The sequence below is a fragment of the Zootoca vivipara genome, chromosome 2 (genome assembly GCF_965207765.1).
Source record: "Zootoca vivipara chromosome 2, rZooViv2.hap1.1, whole genome shotgun sequence".
NCBI classification, from domain to species: Eukaryota; Metazoa; Chordata; class Lepidosauria; order Squamata; family Lacertidae; genus Zootoca; species Zootoca vivipara.
Window position 1 is genome coordinate 121,954,058 of NC_142584.1, and position 16,825 is coordinate 121,970,882.

The following is a 16,825-nucleotide window of genomic DNA, read 5'->3' on the forward strand; positions in this document are numbered from 1 at the left end:
AAACTTCCATTTCACTGTATCTGAAGAAGTGTGCATGCACACAAAAGCTCATACCAAAATAAAAACTTAGTTGGTCTTTAAGGTGCTACTGAAGGATTTTTTTTTTTATTTTACTTCGCATGTCATAGTTTATAAAGATTAAGCAGATTTCATCAGTTGGAATTGGTCGACGTGTTGCCCCCCCTTTTTGATTTATTGACCCAAGTCTGCAACACAAGGGTTGTTTTATTACACTTAGGCAGGAAGAACCACCTGCCCAAAGAGAAGATGGGGGACAGCTGGCTTACTAGCAGTCCTGTTTAGTGAAGTTTTTAATCTGTGATATTTTAATGTATTTTTGTATTTGTTGGAAGCCGCCCAGAGTGGCCGGGGAAACCCAGCCAGATGGGCGGGGTATAAATAATCCTATATAATAATGCCCAAGATGTCCCTGCGTCCAGTTGTCCCGTGTGTCCCTGAGGTACTGCGCATGTACCCCAGAGACACAGGGATTGGACAGCAGAGACTGCCCGCGCGCACTCTCCCCCCCCCTCTGCCTCCTCCAACCGCCGCTCCCGCCGGACACCGCCTCACTGCAGGGCACGTCAGGGAAGCGAGGGTGGAGGCCGGCGAAGGCCTCCTCACAACCCTCCCTGGCCGTGAGGAGCGGCGGTTGGAGGAGGCGGGGGGGGGGAGAGTGCGCGCGTCCTTCCTGTCGGCGGCTGGGGGAGAGGAAGGAAGGAGAAAGCGCTCCTCCGTTCCTGTCCCCCTGCCGCCGACAGCAAGGACGGGTCCCAGGGTTCGGAGAAGCGCTGCGCAAGCGCTTCTCTGAACCCCAGGATTCTAGCGCCCGTTATTAAACGGGCTGAAAACCACTAGTAAATAATAATACATGTGAAAAGGATCTAGGGGTCTTGGTGGAACACTGGCTTAACACGAGTCCACAGGGTGAGGCAGCAACAAAAAAAGATACCTCTATTCTAGGCTGTAGGGTCTGACTCCAACCAATGGCTTCAAGTTGCCAGAAAGGAGATTCTGACTAAGCATTTGGAAACCCTCTCGGACAGCAAGAGCTGCTTGGCAGGGGAACAGACTCAGCAGAGGTTGGGGGGCCCCCTGTCCTGGATGCTTGAGCTGAGATGCCTGCCTTGCAGGGGGTTGGTCTAGATGACCCTTCAGGCCCTTCCAGTTCTCAGATTCTGTGGTGCTATGGCTCTTCAAAGGGGCAGTGGGGAGAAGGGGGAAAGGAAGGAGGAGAGCCCTGGATCTGGAGATCGGCAGCCCAAGGAGAGGAGGGGGGTGGAATAGCTCTTTGTTATGAATAGGGAAAACCACTGTATTCCAATCTTGCCTTTGAACCAAATCTGTCCTCCAAGCAGCTCACATAAAATAAGTGCGGATGCCTCAAACGCGCCTAACAACTCCGGTCTACTTTGCAGAACGGGGTGTGAAAATGACCGGATCCCCCCCCCCTCCTGGGAAAGGATCAAAAGAGATGGTGGACTTTTGGGGAGGTGGGGGGGGTCTCTTTCCCTGCCGCCTCCGGGGATCGAACCTGGGAGATGATCAGGGAAGAAACGGGATATTCAGAGCTTGTTTGGAAGGAGGAGAATTTGTGTCTTTTGGGAGGGAGGGGGGCGTCACTCATTCCCCCCCCCAAGGGTCAGTGAGCTCCGCTTCCTAGAGAGGCAGGGAGGTTTGGAGGGGGGAGGGGGAGCCAAGGTGGGAGGGGGAGGGGCCGCCATCCACATTCCCGGAAGAGGAGCAGGTCAGCAGAGGAGGAGGAGGAGGGAAAAGAGGTGCAAAATAGATCTTTATATTGTGGGGAGGGGGAGAGAAGGATGCACTTTTTCTCCCCCTTAATCTGCAAACAGGACTGTTGGGAAGGGAGGGCAGGATTTGGGGAGGGGGGGGTGAAAGAAAAGTAGGGGGAATGGAAATGGGAGCCCCCCCCAAGGCTGAGACTTGAACCCAGGGCCCAATTCCGCGTCTCTCTGCCAGTTCCGGGTTCCCCCTGGCAGGAATCTCTGGGGCGCCGCGATCCTGGCTCCCCTTTGGGTGGATAATCAGAGAGAGGGAGTCCATGGAAGCGTTAAAGGGGGGGAGAGAGGCCTGGATAGAGACCCCCCCCGTCTCCCTCCTCTCCCCCCTCCCTGCTCATCTGGCGAGGCCCCTCCGGATGGAGAGGGGGGGCGCTTGGGAGAGATTTGGCATGAAGGGTGAGCCTGCCAGGGGGGGCCTCTGGGCAAAGGGGAGACTGGGGGGCGGAGGGAGGAGGGCAGAGGAAGTTGGGGGCAAAGAGAGGGAGGGGGGAAAGCATCCCTGGGGGAGGAATGGAAGCCATCTTGGAGAACGAGAGAGAGAGGGACTTGGGGGCTGCCTGCCTTGACTTCTCCCTCCTGCCCAGGAATCTCCTTTGAGTCGACCAGGGAGAGATCCCTGAACAGGAGGCCTGATCCAGCCACCCTCTCCTCCCTTGAAGCTCAGTCCTTGCCCTGCCATAAGTCCCAGGTCAGCTCCTGCATGGGGCGCTGGGGGCTCTTATAGGGAGTCTAACCATGGGGGCGGGGAAGAGGAAAGGGAGGAAGCCCACTTTATTCTTTCCGCCCTTTGAGGCTTCGGTCTTGGCAACTACAGTCTCACCCACATGCCTGTGTTTCTGGGGAGAAGCATCTAAAGGGTTCCTATCCAGAGATACCTGTGTCCAACTCCTTCTCTCCATTCCACCAATATTCCCACCACAGTATATCTTCTTTTTTTTAGATAAATTTTTATTATCTAAATTTTTTTGTATCACAAAACAAACTAATAATCACAATAAAACAAAAAAATACATTAAACAGTTAATCATTTGTTATAACATTGTACAGTCAGTGGCGGAGCTAGCGGGGGTGAAGGGCGGCTGCCCGCCCCGCCCCCAGAATAGGCGCCAGACCCCGCCCCTAGTGCCGTAGCATGAAGCTCCGCCACGGAGTACAGTCATACCTCGGTTTAAGGATGCTTCTATTTGAGTACTTTCGGTTTAAGTACTCCGCGGACCCGTCTGGAACAGATTAATCCACTTTCCATTACTTTCAATGGGAAAGTATAGGAGTATAGCATCTAGATCAAGGGAAGTAATAGTACCACTGTATTCTGCTCTGGTCAGACCTCACCTGGAGTATTGTGTCCAGTTCTGGGCACCACAGTTCAAGAAGGATACTGACCAGCTGGAATGTGTCCAGAATAGGGCAACCAAAATGGTCAAAGGCCTGGAAACGATGCCTTATGAGGAACGGCTTAGGGAGCTGGGTATGTTTAGCCTGGAGAAGAGAAGGTTAAGGGGTGATATGATAGCCATGTTCAAATAAATAAAAGGATGTCATATAGAGGAGGGTGAAAGGTTGTTTTCTGCTGCTCCAGAGAAGCAGACACGGAGCAATGGATTCAAGCTACAAGAAAGAAGATTCCACCTCAACATTAGGAAGAACTTCCTGACAGTAAGAGCTGTTTGGCAGTGGAATTTGCTGTCAAGGAGTGTGGTGGAGTCTCCTTCTTTGTAGGTCATTAAGCGGAGATTTGACAGCCATCTGTCAGGAATGCTTTGATGGTGTTTCCTGCTTGGCGAGGGGTTGGACTGGATGACCCTTGTGGTCTCTTCCAACTCTAGGATTCTAAAGTTCACTTCAGCTTAAGTACAGACTTCTGGAACCAATTGTGTACTTAAACCGAGGTACCACTGTATTGCTTTTCACTATGTTGTTCTCTATCACATATCCTATAAGACTATACCTTTTAATAGAATAATAATTATTATTATACCACTCCACCTAAGTTGTTATCTTTTATAGTTCGGCATGAGAACAAAAAAGAAAATACATATAACCGCAACCTAAGTGAGCAAACATAAAAAAAGAAAAGAAAAGAAAATTCCCCCATATTTCAGAATTATATATAACCACAGTTTTGACTTCCTGTTAATCCCTAATGCATAAATTATATTTTAAACATGAATGTATTCCCGTTGTTATATATTCCGCTAACTATTTATCTACTACATTCTTACAACACTATGTATCCTTAATATTATTGTCCAACTCATTCTTTCTCCACTATCACTCAAATGCCGGCTATATATTCCCACTATATCAGATCTCACATCTGTGGGATTTAAGAGATTGGGAAGATTGCTATGGAAATGGGTGGGGTCCCGTGTTCCCCCCTCAAGAGCCTGCATTATTATTATTATTACTATTACTATTACTATTACTATTATTGCAATTTCAATGTGGCTCGTGGGCCGGATAAACGGCCTCCGTGGGCCGCATCCAGCCCGTGGGCCGGAGTTTGCCAATGCCTACTCTATCCTCTCATCCAGTGGAAGGTGCTGTCCCATTGCCAGTGTCCTCGACACAATGCAGCAGCCTCAGGAAGTCAGTGGTGCAGGATTATTTGGGAATGTGTGCAGTTGGACTGTATCAGGAAGATCTTGGAGATCAGGGAAGAAGGAGGAGGAAATGAAATACAGATATTCAGGGTTTTCAGGGGAGGAGGAAGAAGGGGAAAGTGTGTCCCACCAGATAAGGCTCCCCTCATCCCTGGCCATATGCCATCTTTCCTTGGGATGATGGTACTTTGTGTCCAACCACTTCTGGAGGGCCAGAGATGCCTCACCTCAGCATAGAAGGTTCCTCTAGGGCAGTGGTGTCCAAAGAGGGCCAGATTTGATGAAGGGAAGGGCCGTGAGGGCCTGTCAAAGGGCCAACCACAGTTGTGGACCTTTTTTAAGAGTAGAAGTTGAAAAGTGGAACTTTATTTAGACTTTTACCACAGGAAATAAACTGCCACAGGGGCCGGATCAGGCCCCTGAAACGGACTTTGGACAAGCCTGCCCTAGGGGCTCAGGGGCTCTGTTACTTGGGAGTTGGTGGAACTGGATCTGAAGGGTTCTTGAGACCCTAACACTATGAATCCACGGTGCCCACACTCAGCAGCGCAGAAACCCCTGCCGGCCCCTGGGGAAGAGCTTTTAAAAGGAAATTGTTCACCCCCAAAGTTGCTTGCTTAGGAAGGTACAGTGGGTACAGCACTTGCAGCGCTGTCCCTCCCTCCCCCCGCCCTGCCTTCCTGCACTGCTGCCCACACTAAAGGTGTGTGTGGATGAAATCTGTGGCTAAAATGTCAGATTTTTAAAAAATCTGATAAATGTCGGAAATGTGGAGAAGTAAAGGGAGACATGTACCACATGTGGTGGGCCTGCCGAAAAGTTAAGGAATTTTGGAACCTCATTTCTGACGAAATGAAAAAGATCTTTAAGGTAACGTTTGTAAAAAGATAAGAAGTGTTCCTTCTCAGAATATTAGGTAAGAACATTCCAAAAAATAGAAGAGAAATGTTCTTATATGCCGTATGCGGCAAATTGGAAAGGAAAAAAGATACCTACAGTAAGGGAATGGCAAGATAAACTCTTAGAATTTGCTGAACTGGCTCAATTAACAGACAGGTTAAGGGGAAATACAAAACAATCATTCATACAAAAGTGGGACATGTATAAGAAATATCTGCAAAAATATAAGAATGATACAATCTCTATGGTGGCATTTGATTGACTTGTATAAATATAAATATAAATATGCGATTAAATAAAGGAACTGGATATGACATGTTATAAGAATATACTAAAAATTGAGTAAGAATAGGATAACTTTCAATGTTGTAAAGGTAAAATACATCGGGAAATGTCGGGAAGTCAGCAATGTCTTAATCCTTTTTATTTTCTTATATAGATGGTTTATTATTATTATTATTTCTAAGTTAATTTACATTTATTATGTGAGATAGTGTTAAAATGAATTTAGGGGAAGAAGAAATGCTGTAGTTAATAGTTTGTTACAATTGTGATTAAGTTTAAAGAAGTATGAATTTAAGATAGTAAATAAAGATTTACCTGAAAGAGAAAAAAAGAAATCTGTGGCAAAGGTTCTAATACACAATCATGGCTGAGAAAAACAGCTGTGGAATATGAAACTGGTTTGAAGACTGGTTTCTTCTTTACACTCAGGCGGAAACATCACTGGTTTCCCTTCCTTTCTCCAGAGTAATCTTCTTTCTTTTCTTTCCCACAATCAGTATTCTTCACCTTTAATAGTCACCTTTTCAGCGTCACACATATTTTCATATTGTGATCTTCAGATGAAGAGAAATATACAAATTTAATAAATAGTTTCCAGTAGGAGCAAAGGGGGAAGAACAGTGAGAGAGGCTTGGGCTGGGATTCTCCGCTAAGATAGGCCAGTGGCAGGAGGCAGGTGCGAGACTCAGGGGCATATAATTATTACCAAGAGTAATTGGGGTGGGCGTTTTAATCTGGGATTCCCAGCAGTCAGGCTCCAGCTATTTTCCTTCTGCATCTCCAGCTCTCTCCATGCAATGATGCAAGGCTGAGAGATGGAGGTCCAACCCCAAGAACTTTCTCCTACCTGAGCACTCCTTCAACCAACCACAAGAACCAAGCCTTGTCACTAGGCTTATATATGGGTCTCCCAAAATGGTCAATATGCACCTCCAGAGGCCAAAGGGACCGTCCAGGTGATTAATAAAGATCTAGAGATCGAAGGGGACAAAATGTGGTCCAAGGGGTGGGGGGTTATTGTGCAGAGGATGAAGAACTTAAAGGTGAACTTAGGACCCTGATGAATAGTGGGCAGGTTCATGGACATAGAGCAGCTCCCTTTCCAGTGAGAAACCACTTTTGATAAAAAGTAAACCCCACAGTTCAACCGTATTCTAAGATAATGCTTTTGAACTGCATTACCATTATTTGGCATTATTTCATTTGTATTTGCTGAAAACTGGGAACATGGAGGACAAGAGAGATTTTAAAATAAGAGCATGTGCTGATTGATGTCTGTAATATTCCTTTCTTCTCTTCCTAGAAAACAAATAGGAGTTCCTCCCCTCTTTGCCCCCCAAAGCAGACAATGGAGAAGACAGTCAGAATTCTGGGGGGCCACGTTCAATGGGAATAACGAAGAAAGCATTTAAATACATGGAGTGTGAAAAGAGAGAGGAGAAGCAGTCTGAAAGAATGGAGTGTGAGAAGAACTTCAGTGACAGTGGAACACTAAGAAAACATCAACGGACTCACACAGGGAAGAAACCATTTAAATGCATGGAGTGTGGAAAGAGCTTCAGTCAAAGTAGAAACCTTAGAATTCATCAACGGATTCACATGGGAGAGAAACCATTTACATGTATAGAGTGTGGAAAGAGCTTCAGTCAGAGTGGACACCTTAGAATTCATCAACGGACTCACACTGGTGAGAAACCATTTAAATGCATGGAGTGTGGAAAGAGCTTCAGTAGAAGTGACAGCCTTAATTTACATAATCAAACTCACACAGGGGGAAAAACATTTGAATGTACAGAGTGTGGAAAGAGCTTCAGTAGAAGTGACAGCCTTAATTTACATAATCAAACTCACACAGGGGGGAAAACATTTGAATGTACAGAGTGTGGAAAGAGCTTCAGTCAAAGTGGAAAACTTAGAATTCATCAACAGACTCACACTGGTGAGAAACCATTTAAATGCATGGAGTGTGGAAAGAGCTTCAGTCGGAGTGGACACCTTAGAATTCATCAACGGACTCACACAGGGGAAAAACCATTTAAATGCATGGAATGTGGAAAGAGCTTCAGTAGAAGTGACAGCCTTAATTTACATAATCAAACTCACACAGCGGAGAAACCATTTAAATGCATGGAGTGTGGAAAGAGCTTCGATGAGAGTGGAGACCTTAGAATTCATCAACGGACTCACATGGGGGAGAAACCATTTACATGTATAGAGTGTGGAAAGAGCTTCAGTCAGGGTGGAGACCTTAGAATTCATCAACGGACTCACACAGGGGAAAAACCATTTAAATGCATGGAGTGTGGAAAGAGCTTCAGTCAGAGTGGACACCTTAAAATTCATCAACGGACTCACACGGGGGAGAAACCATTTAAATGTAAGGAATGTGGAAAGAGCTTCAGTAGATGTGACAGCCTTAATTTACATAATCAAACTCACACAGGGGAGAAACCATTTGCATGCATGGAGTGTGGAAAGGGCTTCACTTCTAATCAAATACTTAGAACTCATCAACAGACTCATACGGGGGAGAAACCATTTCAATGCATGGAGTGTGGAAAGAGCTTCAGTCAGAGTGGAAACCTTAGAATTCATCAACGGACTCACACAGGGGAGAAACCCTTTCAATGCATGGAGTGTGGAAAGAGCTTCAGTGGGAGTGGACACCTTAGAATTCATCAACGGACTCACACGGGGGAGAAACCATTTAAATGTAAGGAATGTGGAAAGAGCTTCAGTAGATGTGACAGCCTTAATTTACATAATCAAACTCACACAGGGGAGAAACCATTTGCATGCATGGAGTGTGGAAAGGGCTTCACTTCTAATCAAGTACTTAGAACTCATCAACAGACTCATACAGGGGAGAAACCATTTCAATGCATGGAGTGTGGAAAGAGCTTCAGTCAGAATGGAAACCTTAGAATTCATCAACGGACTCATACGGGGGAGAAACCATTTAAATGCATGGAGTGTGGAAAAAGCTTCAGTCAGAGTGGAAACCTTAATTTACATAATCAAACCCACACAGGGGAAAAACCATTTGAATGTATGGAGTGTGGAAAGAGCTTCACTTGTAGTGGAACACTAAGAAGACATAAATGGACGCACACAGGGAAAACCATTTAACTGTATAGAGTGTGGAAAGAGCTTCAGTCAGAGTGGAGACCTTAGAATTCATCAATGGACTCACACAGGGGAAAAACCATTTAAATGCATGGAGTGTGGAAAGAGCTTCACTGAGAGTGGACTTCTTACGCTCGAACAGGGTGGCCTCTAGGAGTTCCGGCCCCCATGGGTGCTCGGCCCAGACGCGAGTTCCATGATTTAAGAGAAACAATTGGATTTAAATTCATGGACGTGCTTCAAAAAAACGGGGGAGAAGATACCGCCAGGAATTCCAGCTTCTGAGTGATAAGAGAATCGAGGAAATACCACATCAAGGGGGGAAAAGAATGATCTGGACAGAACGAAAAGGGAAGCGAAACCTTTTATTTTCTACTAGTGTAATTCAGCCCGTTGAGTAAACGGGCACTAGAACATCCCAGTGGTTAGAGAACATGGGTGTGCAATTATCATAGAATTGTATAGAGTTGGAAGGGAACCCTAGGGGTCATCCAGTCCAATCCCCTTGCAGCCCACCCATAAGGTATTTCCCTGTTCCTCCTTCCTTGCTGCAGCGCCTCAAGTTTCCCCTCTGAATCCCTGCAGAGCCAGTGGCTAGAGAACATGGGTGTGCAGTGATCGTAGAATTGTATAGAGTTGAAAGGTACCCCCAGGGGTCATCCAGTCCAACCCCCTGTAATGCAGGAGTCTCAGCCAAAGCATCCCTGACAGATGACCCCATCCAACCTCTGCTTGGAAACCTCCAACATTAACCTATCTCTGCTTCGCTTCTCCCCCCCCAATCCCCCCCCAATTATCATAGAATTGTGTAGTTGGTAGTTGGAAGGGAACCCCAGGGGTCATCCAGCCCAACCCCCAGCAGCCCATACGATATTCCCTCCCCCCCTCTGCTGCAGCACCTGAAGTTTCTCCAGAGCCACCCTATCCACCCTTCCCCCCTCAGAACGACAATTATTTTTCGCCAACCCTCCCCGCCCCCATATCAATATCAGCAGCCACAACATGCCTCCCCACCCCCACCTTAATAGTCGCAGCGTGACACACACACACACACCACCCCTTTTCCCGCCTCAGTTTCCCCTCAATATCTCCCCACACACAAACCCACTACCCTGCTTCAGTTTCCCCTCCCCTCGAGTCCTTTCATCTCCCCACGAAGGGTCGTGGGATGATACCTCATATCTATTTCTTCCCCTCCCTCCCTCCCTCTCACCTGCTACAAAGTTTTTGAAAGCAGCCTCCTCCTCACGCTTGTGAGGCGCTTGTCCGGCCAGGAGGGAGGGAGGGAGAGAGAGAGAGAGAGAGAGTGTTAGAGCAGTCGGGAGGCGAGGCGCGGAACAGCGATTTGGAGGGAAACCTCCTGCTAAAAACTACAACTCCCAGCATGCCAAGCGGTAGCTTCCCCATTCTGAGCCCTTGCAAGCCCCTCCTTGCTCCCTTTCCCTTCCCCTCCTCCCAACGTCGTATTAGACTGCCGTTTGCAGCCGTTTGGCGTGGTTTTCCCCCTTCCCCTTCCCCTCCTCTCACTGTGTTATTAGAGACGGCTGTTGCCAGGGGCCGAGCCGTGGCGGGCCAGGAGCGCGTCCTGCTCAACTGTGGGTGGCTGGAGGAGGCGCGCAGAGAAGCGGTGAGACGGCGGTAGCCGGGGGGGGGGAGAGGCCGAGAGACTCTGGGAACTGATCAGGAAGAGGAGCCGAGAGCTGCCTCAGCCTGTAAGCCTTTGAGATGCAACCAACCGCAAACGGCCACGTGCAGTCTCTGCTGTCCAATCCCTGTCTCCCTGGGGCCCATGCGCAGTGACCCAGGGACACACGGGACAGCTTGGACGCAGGGACACAGGGACTTTATTATATAGGATACCTTAAGAAGCACTAACCACCTTCCCTGGACAGACGGTCCTTAATATTTGGAACAAACGAGAAATTAGGAAATAAACTGTGTGGCTATTGGAGTTTATATAATAGAGGATTGACATTCTGTATGTTTTTGGAAGCTGTTCTGCTAAGTATGCAAGAGCAAAACCTCCCCAGCTGGTTATATTTTCACTGGAGCTCGCTTAAATACTTTCTGGACAATTATAAGTGGATTTATGAGCCGTGACGCACTTTGAATTTGAACAAGATCAGAGCTGCCTAATTGAAGATTCAGGAGGCAGAGAGCAGCTAAAGGGCGGGGGAACCATAAATCTGTTATAAGAAGAGTGTGAATATTTCTGTTCGGCTGTTCCCCGCCTGGAAAAGCTGCATTTCGGCAATCGGTGGACTTTTTGAGGAGAAGCTGGAATACGATATCTGAGATCTTCAAGATGGCGTCTGCTCCTGCTTGAATGTCTGCGCGGCCGGAGAAGCACTCCAGTTTGTAAAAGGAGGATTTAAGGGGAGGCTGGACTGGACAAAAAAACCCACACAGGAAGAATGATTTTGTGTTAAATCTCGCTTGATGTCTATCTCAAAAGCTGCGACAAAAGAGGAAAATAACTAGAAGAATTGCTGGGGAAAGATCGGGACTATAATGGATTATAATGATAAGATTTTGAAATTTGGACTAGCATGGCAGGGAGTAGCGTTACTCAGAATCACCAGACTTTGAAGCATGGGAAGTCCAAAAAATTTTTTTTATGATTTGGCATAATATTTGGTTTAATTGATATGTATTTGTATAATTTGAAATTATTGATATGTAATTGGAAAATTTAATAAATTGTTTTTGTTTGTTTTTTTAAAGAGAGAGTGTACTTCTTACAAAACATCAACAAACTCATACAGGGGAGAAACCATAGAAGTGCTAGGGAATTAGATAGAGGTTCCGTTGTAGTGGATGTCTTCAAACCATCAAAAGACTCGGAGTGTTAAGAGCTGTAAGAGTGGAAACCCTACAGGCCATCAAAAGATGAGAAACGGTTTAAATAGAAGGGATGTGGAATATACTTTGGTTATTAGAGTGTAGAACCTGTTTCTCTCCTAGTTGACAGGAAATGAATCTAAAATGCATGCAGCGTATGTGAGCTTCTGTTGTGTGTATGCAACATTGTCTAGAGATGTATTTAAAGTAATGAAGGTAGCATTTCACAATAGTAAGCACAATATAATAGTGTACTTTTAGACAGGGAGGGGGAGTGTGTGAGTCTGGAGTGTTGCTTCTGAATGAGGACGGACTGAGAGTGAGCTGGTTTTGGTGTTTGGGGGAGGGAGTTGGAAATGTTTATATATGGGAATGGAGAGTTGCCCAAAGTGGAGCTGAGTTTTGGAAGCAGAGTTAGATTAATATTATAGGAGCAGCAGCATCACTCCCACTGTTATAATCGCAATAATGGAACCATGAAGAGACAGAAAAACTGAAAGCACCTACCTGTATTATTTAGATCTTTCCGATTACCACCCGGTTTCAAATCTTCCATACCTGGGTAAGGTAATTGAGAGAGCGGCTGCCGATCAGCTGCATAGGTTTCTGGATGAAACATCAGCTCTGGATCCATTTCAGTCCGGCTTTCGCCCTGGTTATGGGACTGAGGCGGCTCTGGTCATCCTAACATATTATCTCCGTAGAGATCAAGGCGGGTCGGGACTGCTGATTCTTTTTAGATCTGTCAGCAGCCTTCAACATGGTCGATCACAAACTTTTAGACCACCGCCTTGCCGACGTGGGGATTCAGGGCACAGTCCGACAATGGCTGCGCCCCTTTATCTCAGGTCGGGGACAGAGGGTGGCGCTAGGGAAGGAGTTGTGGCCGCGGCACTCCTTGGTGTGTGGAGTCCCGTAGGGCACAATCCTTTCCCCAATGCTTTTAAATATCTTTATGCATCCCCTTACTCAGATTGTCCAGAGTTTAGGGCTGGGTTGTCATCAATATGCTGATGACACCCAGATTTATCTGCTGGTGGACGACCGCCCTGCCTCAGCCCTGGACAGACTGACCAGGTGTTTGGAAGCTGTGGCTGGATGGCTAGGTGGGAGCCGGTTGAAGTTAAGTCCTTCGAAGACAGAGGTCCTCTGGCTGGGTCGGGACGACATGGGGTTGGGGGGCCAATTCCCATCTGTTGCGGGGGCTCAATTAGTGCCAGCGCCTTCTGTCAAGAGTTTGGGTATAACCTTCAACGCCTCCCTTTCCATGGAGGCACAGGTTGCAGCCACAGCTAAGGTGGCCTTTTTCCATATCCACCGCATTAAGCAGTTGGTCCCTTACCTCTCTCGCCCTGATCTGGCCACAGTGATCCATGTGATGGTCACCTCCAGGCTTGATTATTGTAACTCGCTTTACGCATGGCTGCCCCTGAAGCAGCCCCAGAAACTCCAGCGGGTGCAGAATGACGCAGTGAGGCTCCTTACGGGGTCCCTGCTGTGGGACCATATTCATCCAGTGTTTTACCAGCTGCACTGGCTCCCAGTGGAGTACAGGATCAGATTTAAGGTGCTGGTTTTGACCTTTAAAGCCCTCGTACCTACAGGACCGCCTCTCCTTGTATGCCCCACGGTGTATCTTAAGGTCCACAAATAATAACATTTTGGAGATCCCGAGCCATAAGGTGCTTAGATTGGTCTCAACTAGGACCAGGGCCTTTTCAGTACTGGCCCCGACTTGGTGGAACGCTCTCTCACAGGAGACCAGGGCCCTGCGGGATTTGACATCTTTCTTCAGGGCCTGCAAGACAGAGCTGTTCCGCCTGGCCTTTGGCCTGGACTCAGTCTGACCCCTGTGTTTTCCTCTCTTATGGTTTTGATTCTGACCCCTGTGTTTTCCTCTCTTATGGTTTTGTTCTCGAAGCTACGAACATGAGTTTGACCAAACTGCGGGAGGCAGTGCAAGACAGGAGTGCCTGGCGTGCTATGGTCCATGGGGTCACGAAGAGTCGGACACGACTAAACGACTAAACAACAACATGGTTTTGATTTGGGCCATTTTAAAACGAGGCTGCATTTTAAAAATTTAAATTGCATTAACCTGTGTTTTAACTACAGGTAGGTAGCCGTGTTGGTCTGACGTAAGCGAAACAAAATAAAAAACATCCTTCCAGCAGCACCTTAGAGACCAAGTTTTTTATTTTGGTATGAGCTTCTTCAGATACACTGGAATAGAAGTCCCCAGACGATTATATATAGAGAAAGGGTGGGGAGGGGTATCACTCAGAAGGGTGGTGGAAATGGGTGACTGACTAACTGATAGCTGTTGAAGACTGTAAACGACTTCAAATGATATTTACAGGAAAAAGTAAGCGGTGAGATGGTAAGCCAGTGATGGTAAGCCAGTGAAAAGTAAGCCATCCGATCCTCCGCTTCTCCCCCCCTCGGCAGCCCCCGCACCGGCGCACTTCAGCTCCGCCCCCCAGAGCCAAAGTGCGGCGGTGCGGGGGAAGAGCGCCTGCCTGCCTGCCTGCCTGCCTTCCCCGAGCAAGCGCCCTTCCCCCGCACCGCCTGCCTTCCGCGAGCCAAGAGAGCAAGCGCCACTGCCGCCAGTCCCCCGGAGCCCATAGGAACGCATTGATTAAGTTTCAATGCATTCCTATGGGAAACCGCGACTTGCTAGGCGAATTTTTCGTAGGACGAATTGAGTCCTGGAACGAATTAAATTCGTCTAGCGAGGCACCACTGTACATTAAACCATAGAATTGTAGAGCTGGAAGCTACACCCAAGGGTCATCTAGTCTAACCCCCTGCAATGCAGGAATCTCAACTCAAACATCTAAGACAGGTGGCCTTCCAAGGAAGGAGAGAGACCGTTCCACTGTCAAGCAGCTCTTAACTGCCGAAAGTTCTTCCTGACATTGAGTCGGAGTTGCCTTTCTTGTAACTTGAATCCTGTTGTTTGGGTCGATCCACAAAGCATTCTGAAGATGTTTAATGTTAAAGGTTTTATTACAATTCTCTCTCTCTCTCTCTCCATATATATATATATATATATATATATATATATATATATATATATATATATATATATATATATATATATATATATATATATATATAGGAAGCCAACCAGAGGAGGAATAGTAGTAATGAAATAGGGCCCCTTTACCCTTTAATGGGACGTGGGTGGCACTGTGGTCTAAACCGCTGAGCCTAGGGCTTGCCGATCGGAAGGTCAGCGGTTCCAATCCATTGCTCTGCCCTGGTTCGCCAGAAGCGGCTTAGTCATGCTGGCCACATGACCCAGAAGCTGTACGCGAGCTCCCTCGGCCAGTAAAGCGAGATGAGCGCTGCAACCCCAGAGTCATCCACGACTGGACCTAATGGCCAGGAGCCCTTTACCTCTACCCTTTAAAACATCCTTATTTTCTTGGGAGAAATGTTTGCATTACAGTAATGTGGGTTAGATTCGTGGGGGATCCTGAAAGACAACAGTTCCGAGGGGATCTAGGAGTCTTGGTAGACCACAAACTTGACATGAGTCAACAGTGTGATACAGCAGCTCAAAAAGCCAATGCAATTCTGGGCTGCATCAATAGGAGTATAGCATCTAGATCAAGGGAAGTAATAGTACCACTGTATTCTGCTCTGGTCAGACCTCACCTGGAGTACTGTGTCCAGTTCTGGGCACCACAGTTCAAGAAGGATACTGACAAGCTGGAACGTGTCCATAGGAGGGCAACCAAAATGGTCAAAGGCCTGGAAACGATGCCTTATGAGGAACGGCTTAGGGAGCTGGGTATGTTTAGCCTGGAGAAGAGAAGGTTAAGGGGTGATATGATCGCCATGTTCAAATATATAAAAGGATGTCATATAGAAGAAGGAGGAAGGTTGTTTTCTGCCGCTCCAGAGAAGCGGACACGGAGCAATGGATTCAAACTACAAGAAAGAAGATTCCACCTCAACATTAGGAAGAACTTCCTGACAGTAAGAGCTGTTCGGCAGTGGAATTTGCTGCCAAGGAGTGTGGTGGAGTCTCCTTCTTTGGAGGTCTTTAAGCGGAGGCTTGACAGGCCTATGTCAAGAATGCTTTGGTGGTGTTTCCTGCTTGGCAGGGGGTTGGACTGGATGGCCCTTGTGGTCTCTTCCAACTCTATGATCCTATGATTCTTCAGGCCCTTCCTGTTCTCAGATTCTGTGATGCTATGGCACTTCAAAGGGGTAGTGGGGAGACGGGGAAAGGAAGGGGGAGAGCCCTAGATCTGGAGGTCGCCAGCCCAAGAGAGGAGGGGGGTGGAATATCTCTTTGTTGCAGACGGGGGGGGGGAACTATTGCCTTCGAACCAAAGCTGCCCTCCAAGGAGCTCACATAAAATAAGTGGGGATATATATAGAGAGAGAGGGAGGGAGGGAGAGGGAGAGGAAGGGGAAATGTCACCTTCGTGCCCCGACTCATGGTCAGACTCATGTTCGTAGCTTCGAGAACACTGTCCAACCATCTCGTCCTCTGTCGTCCCCTTCTCCTTGGGCCCTCTGTGACGATCCTCCCTCCTCTATTACTAACAGTGTGCTGAAGGAATTCAGTTATTGTTCAAACAACCCACTATTTATTCCTTCTTTCTCCCAAATAAACTCCCCGTTTTTATATGGGTTTGCTAGTACATAGAGTACAGTTCCGGCTTTCCAAACAACGTGGCTCTGTGTCCTTAAAAACTCCAGGCAAATGTTTCAGGAGCAATCTTGTGCCCTCAGTAAGGTTTCCCTCTCAACTCAGGTTCACCTCAGCAGCTGTTGCCTCAGCCCTTTAGCCACTGCAAGGCACTCTTTCCCTCCACTTGCCTCCTCTTGGTTATTTAACTTATATGCAGAATTCATCATGCGAAAGGCTGGACTGGATGAATCCCAAGCTGGAATTAAGATTGCCGGAAGAAATATCAACAACCTCAGGTATGCAGATGACACAACCTTGATGGCAGAAAGTGAGGAGGAATTAAAGAACCTTTTAATGAGGGTGAAAGAGGAGAGCGCAAAATATGGTCTGAAGCTCAACATCAAAAAAACCAAGATCATGGCCACTGGTCCCATCACCTCCTGGCAAATAGAAGGGGAAGAAATGGAGGCAGTGAGAGATTTCACCTTCTTGGGCTCCTTGATCACTGCAGATGGTGACAGCAGTCACGAAATTAAAAGACGCCTGCTTCTTGGGAGAAAAGCAATGACAAACCTAGACAGCATCTTAAAAAGCAGAGACATCACCTTGCCGACAAA

General features: G+C 47.3%; 1 protein-coding gene across 1 annotated transcript; it reads left to right on the forward strand.

Annotated features, from left to right (window-relative positions):
• Positions 1-1,723: 1,723 nt before the first annotated feature.
• LOC148687246 (uncharacterized) lies at positions 1,724-13,730 on the forward strand. The gene is made up of 2 exons (XM_088663951.1): positions 1,724-1,778; positions 6,894-13,730. The coding sequence occupies exon 2, from the start codon at positions 6,977-6,979 to the stop codon at positions 8,717-8,719; it is 1,743 nt and encodes a 580-aa protein (XP_088520077.1). The 5' UTR covers positions 1,724-1,778; positions 6,894-6,976; the 3' UTR covers positions 8,720-13,730.
• The last annotated feature ends 3,095 nt before the right edge of the window (positions 13,731-16,825 follow it).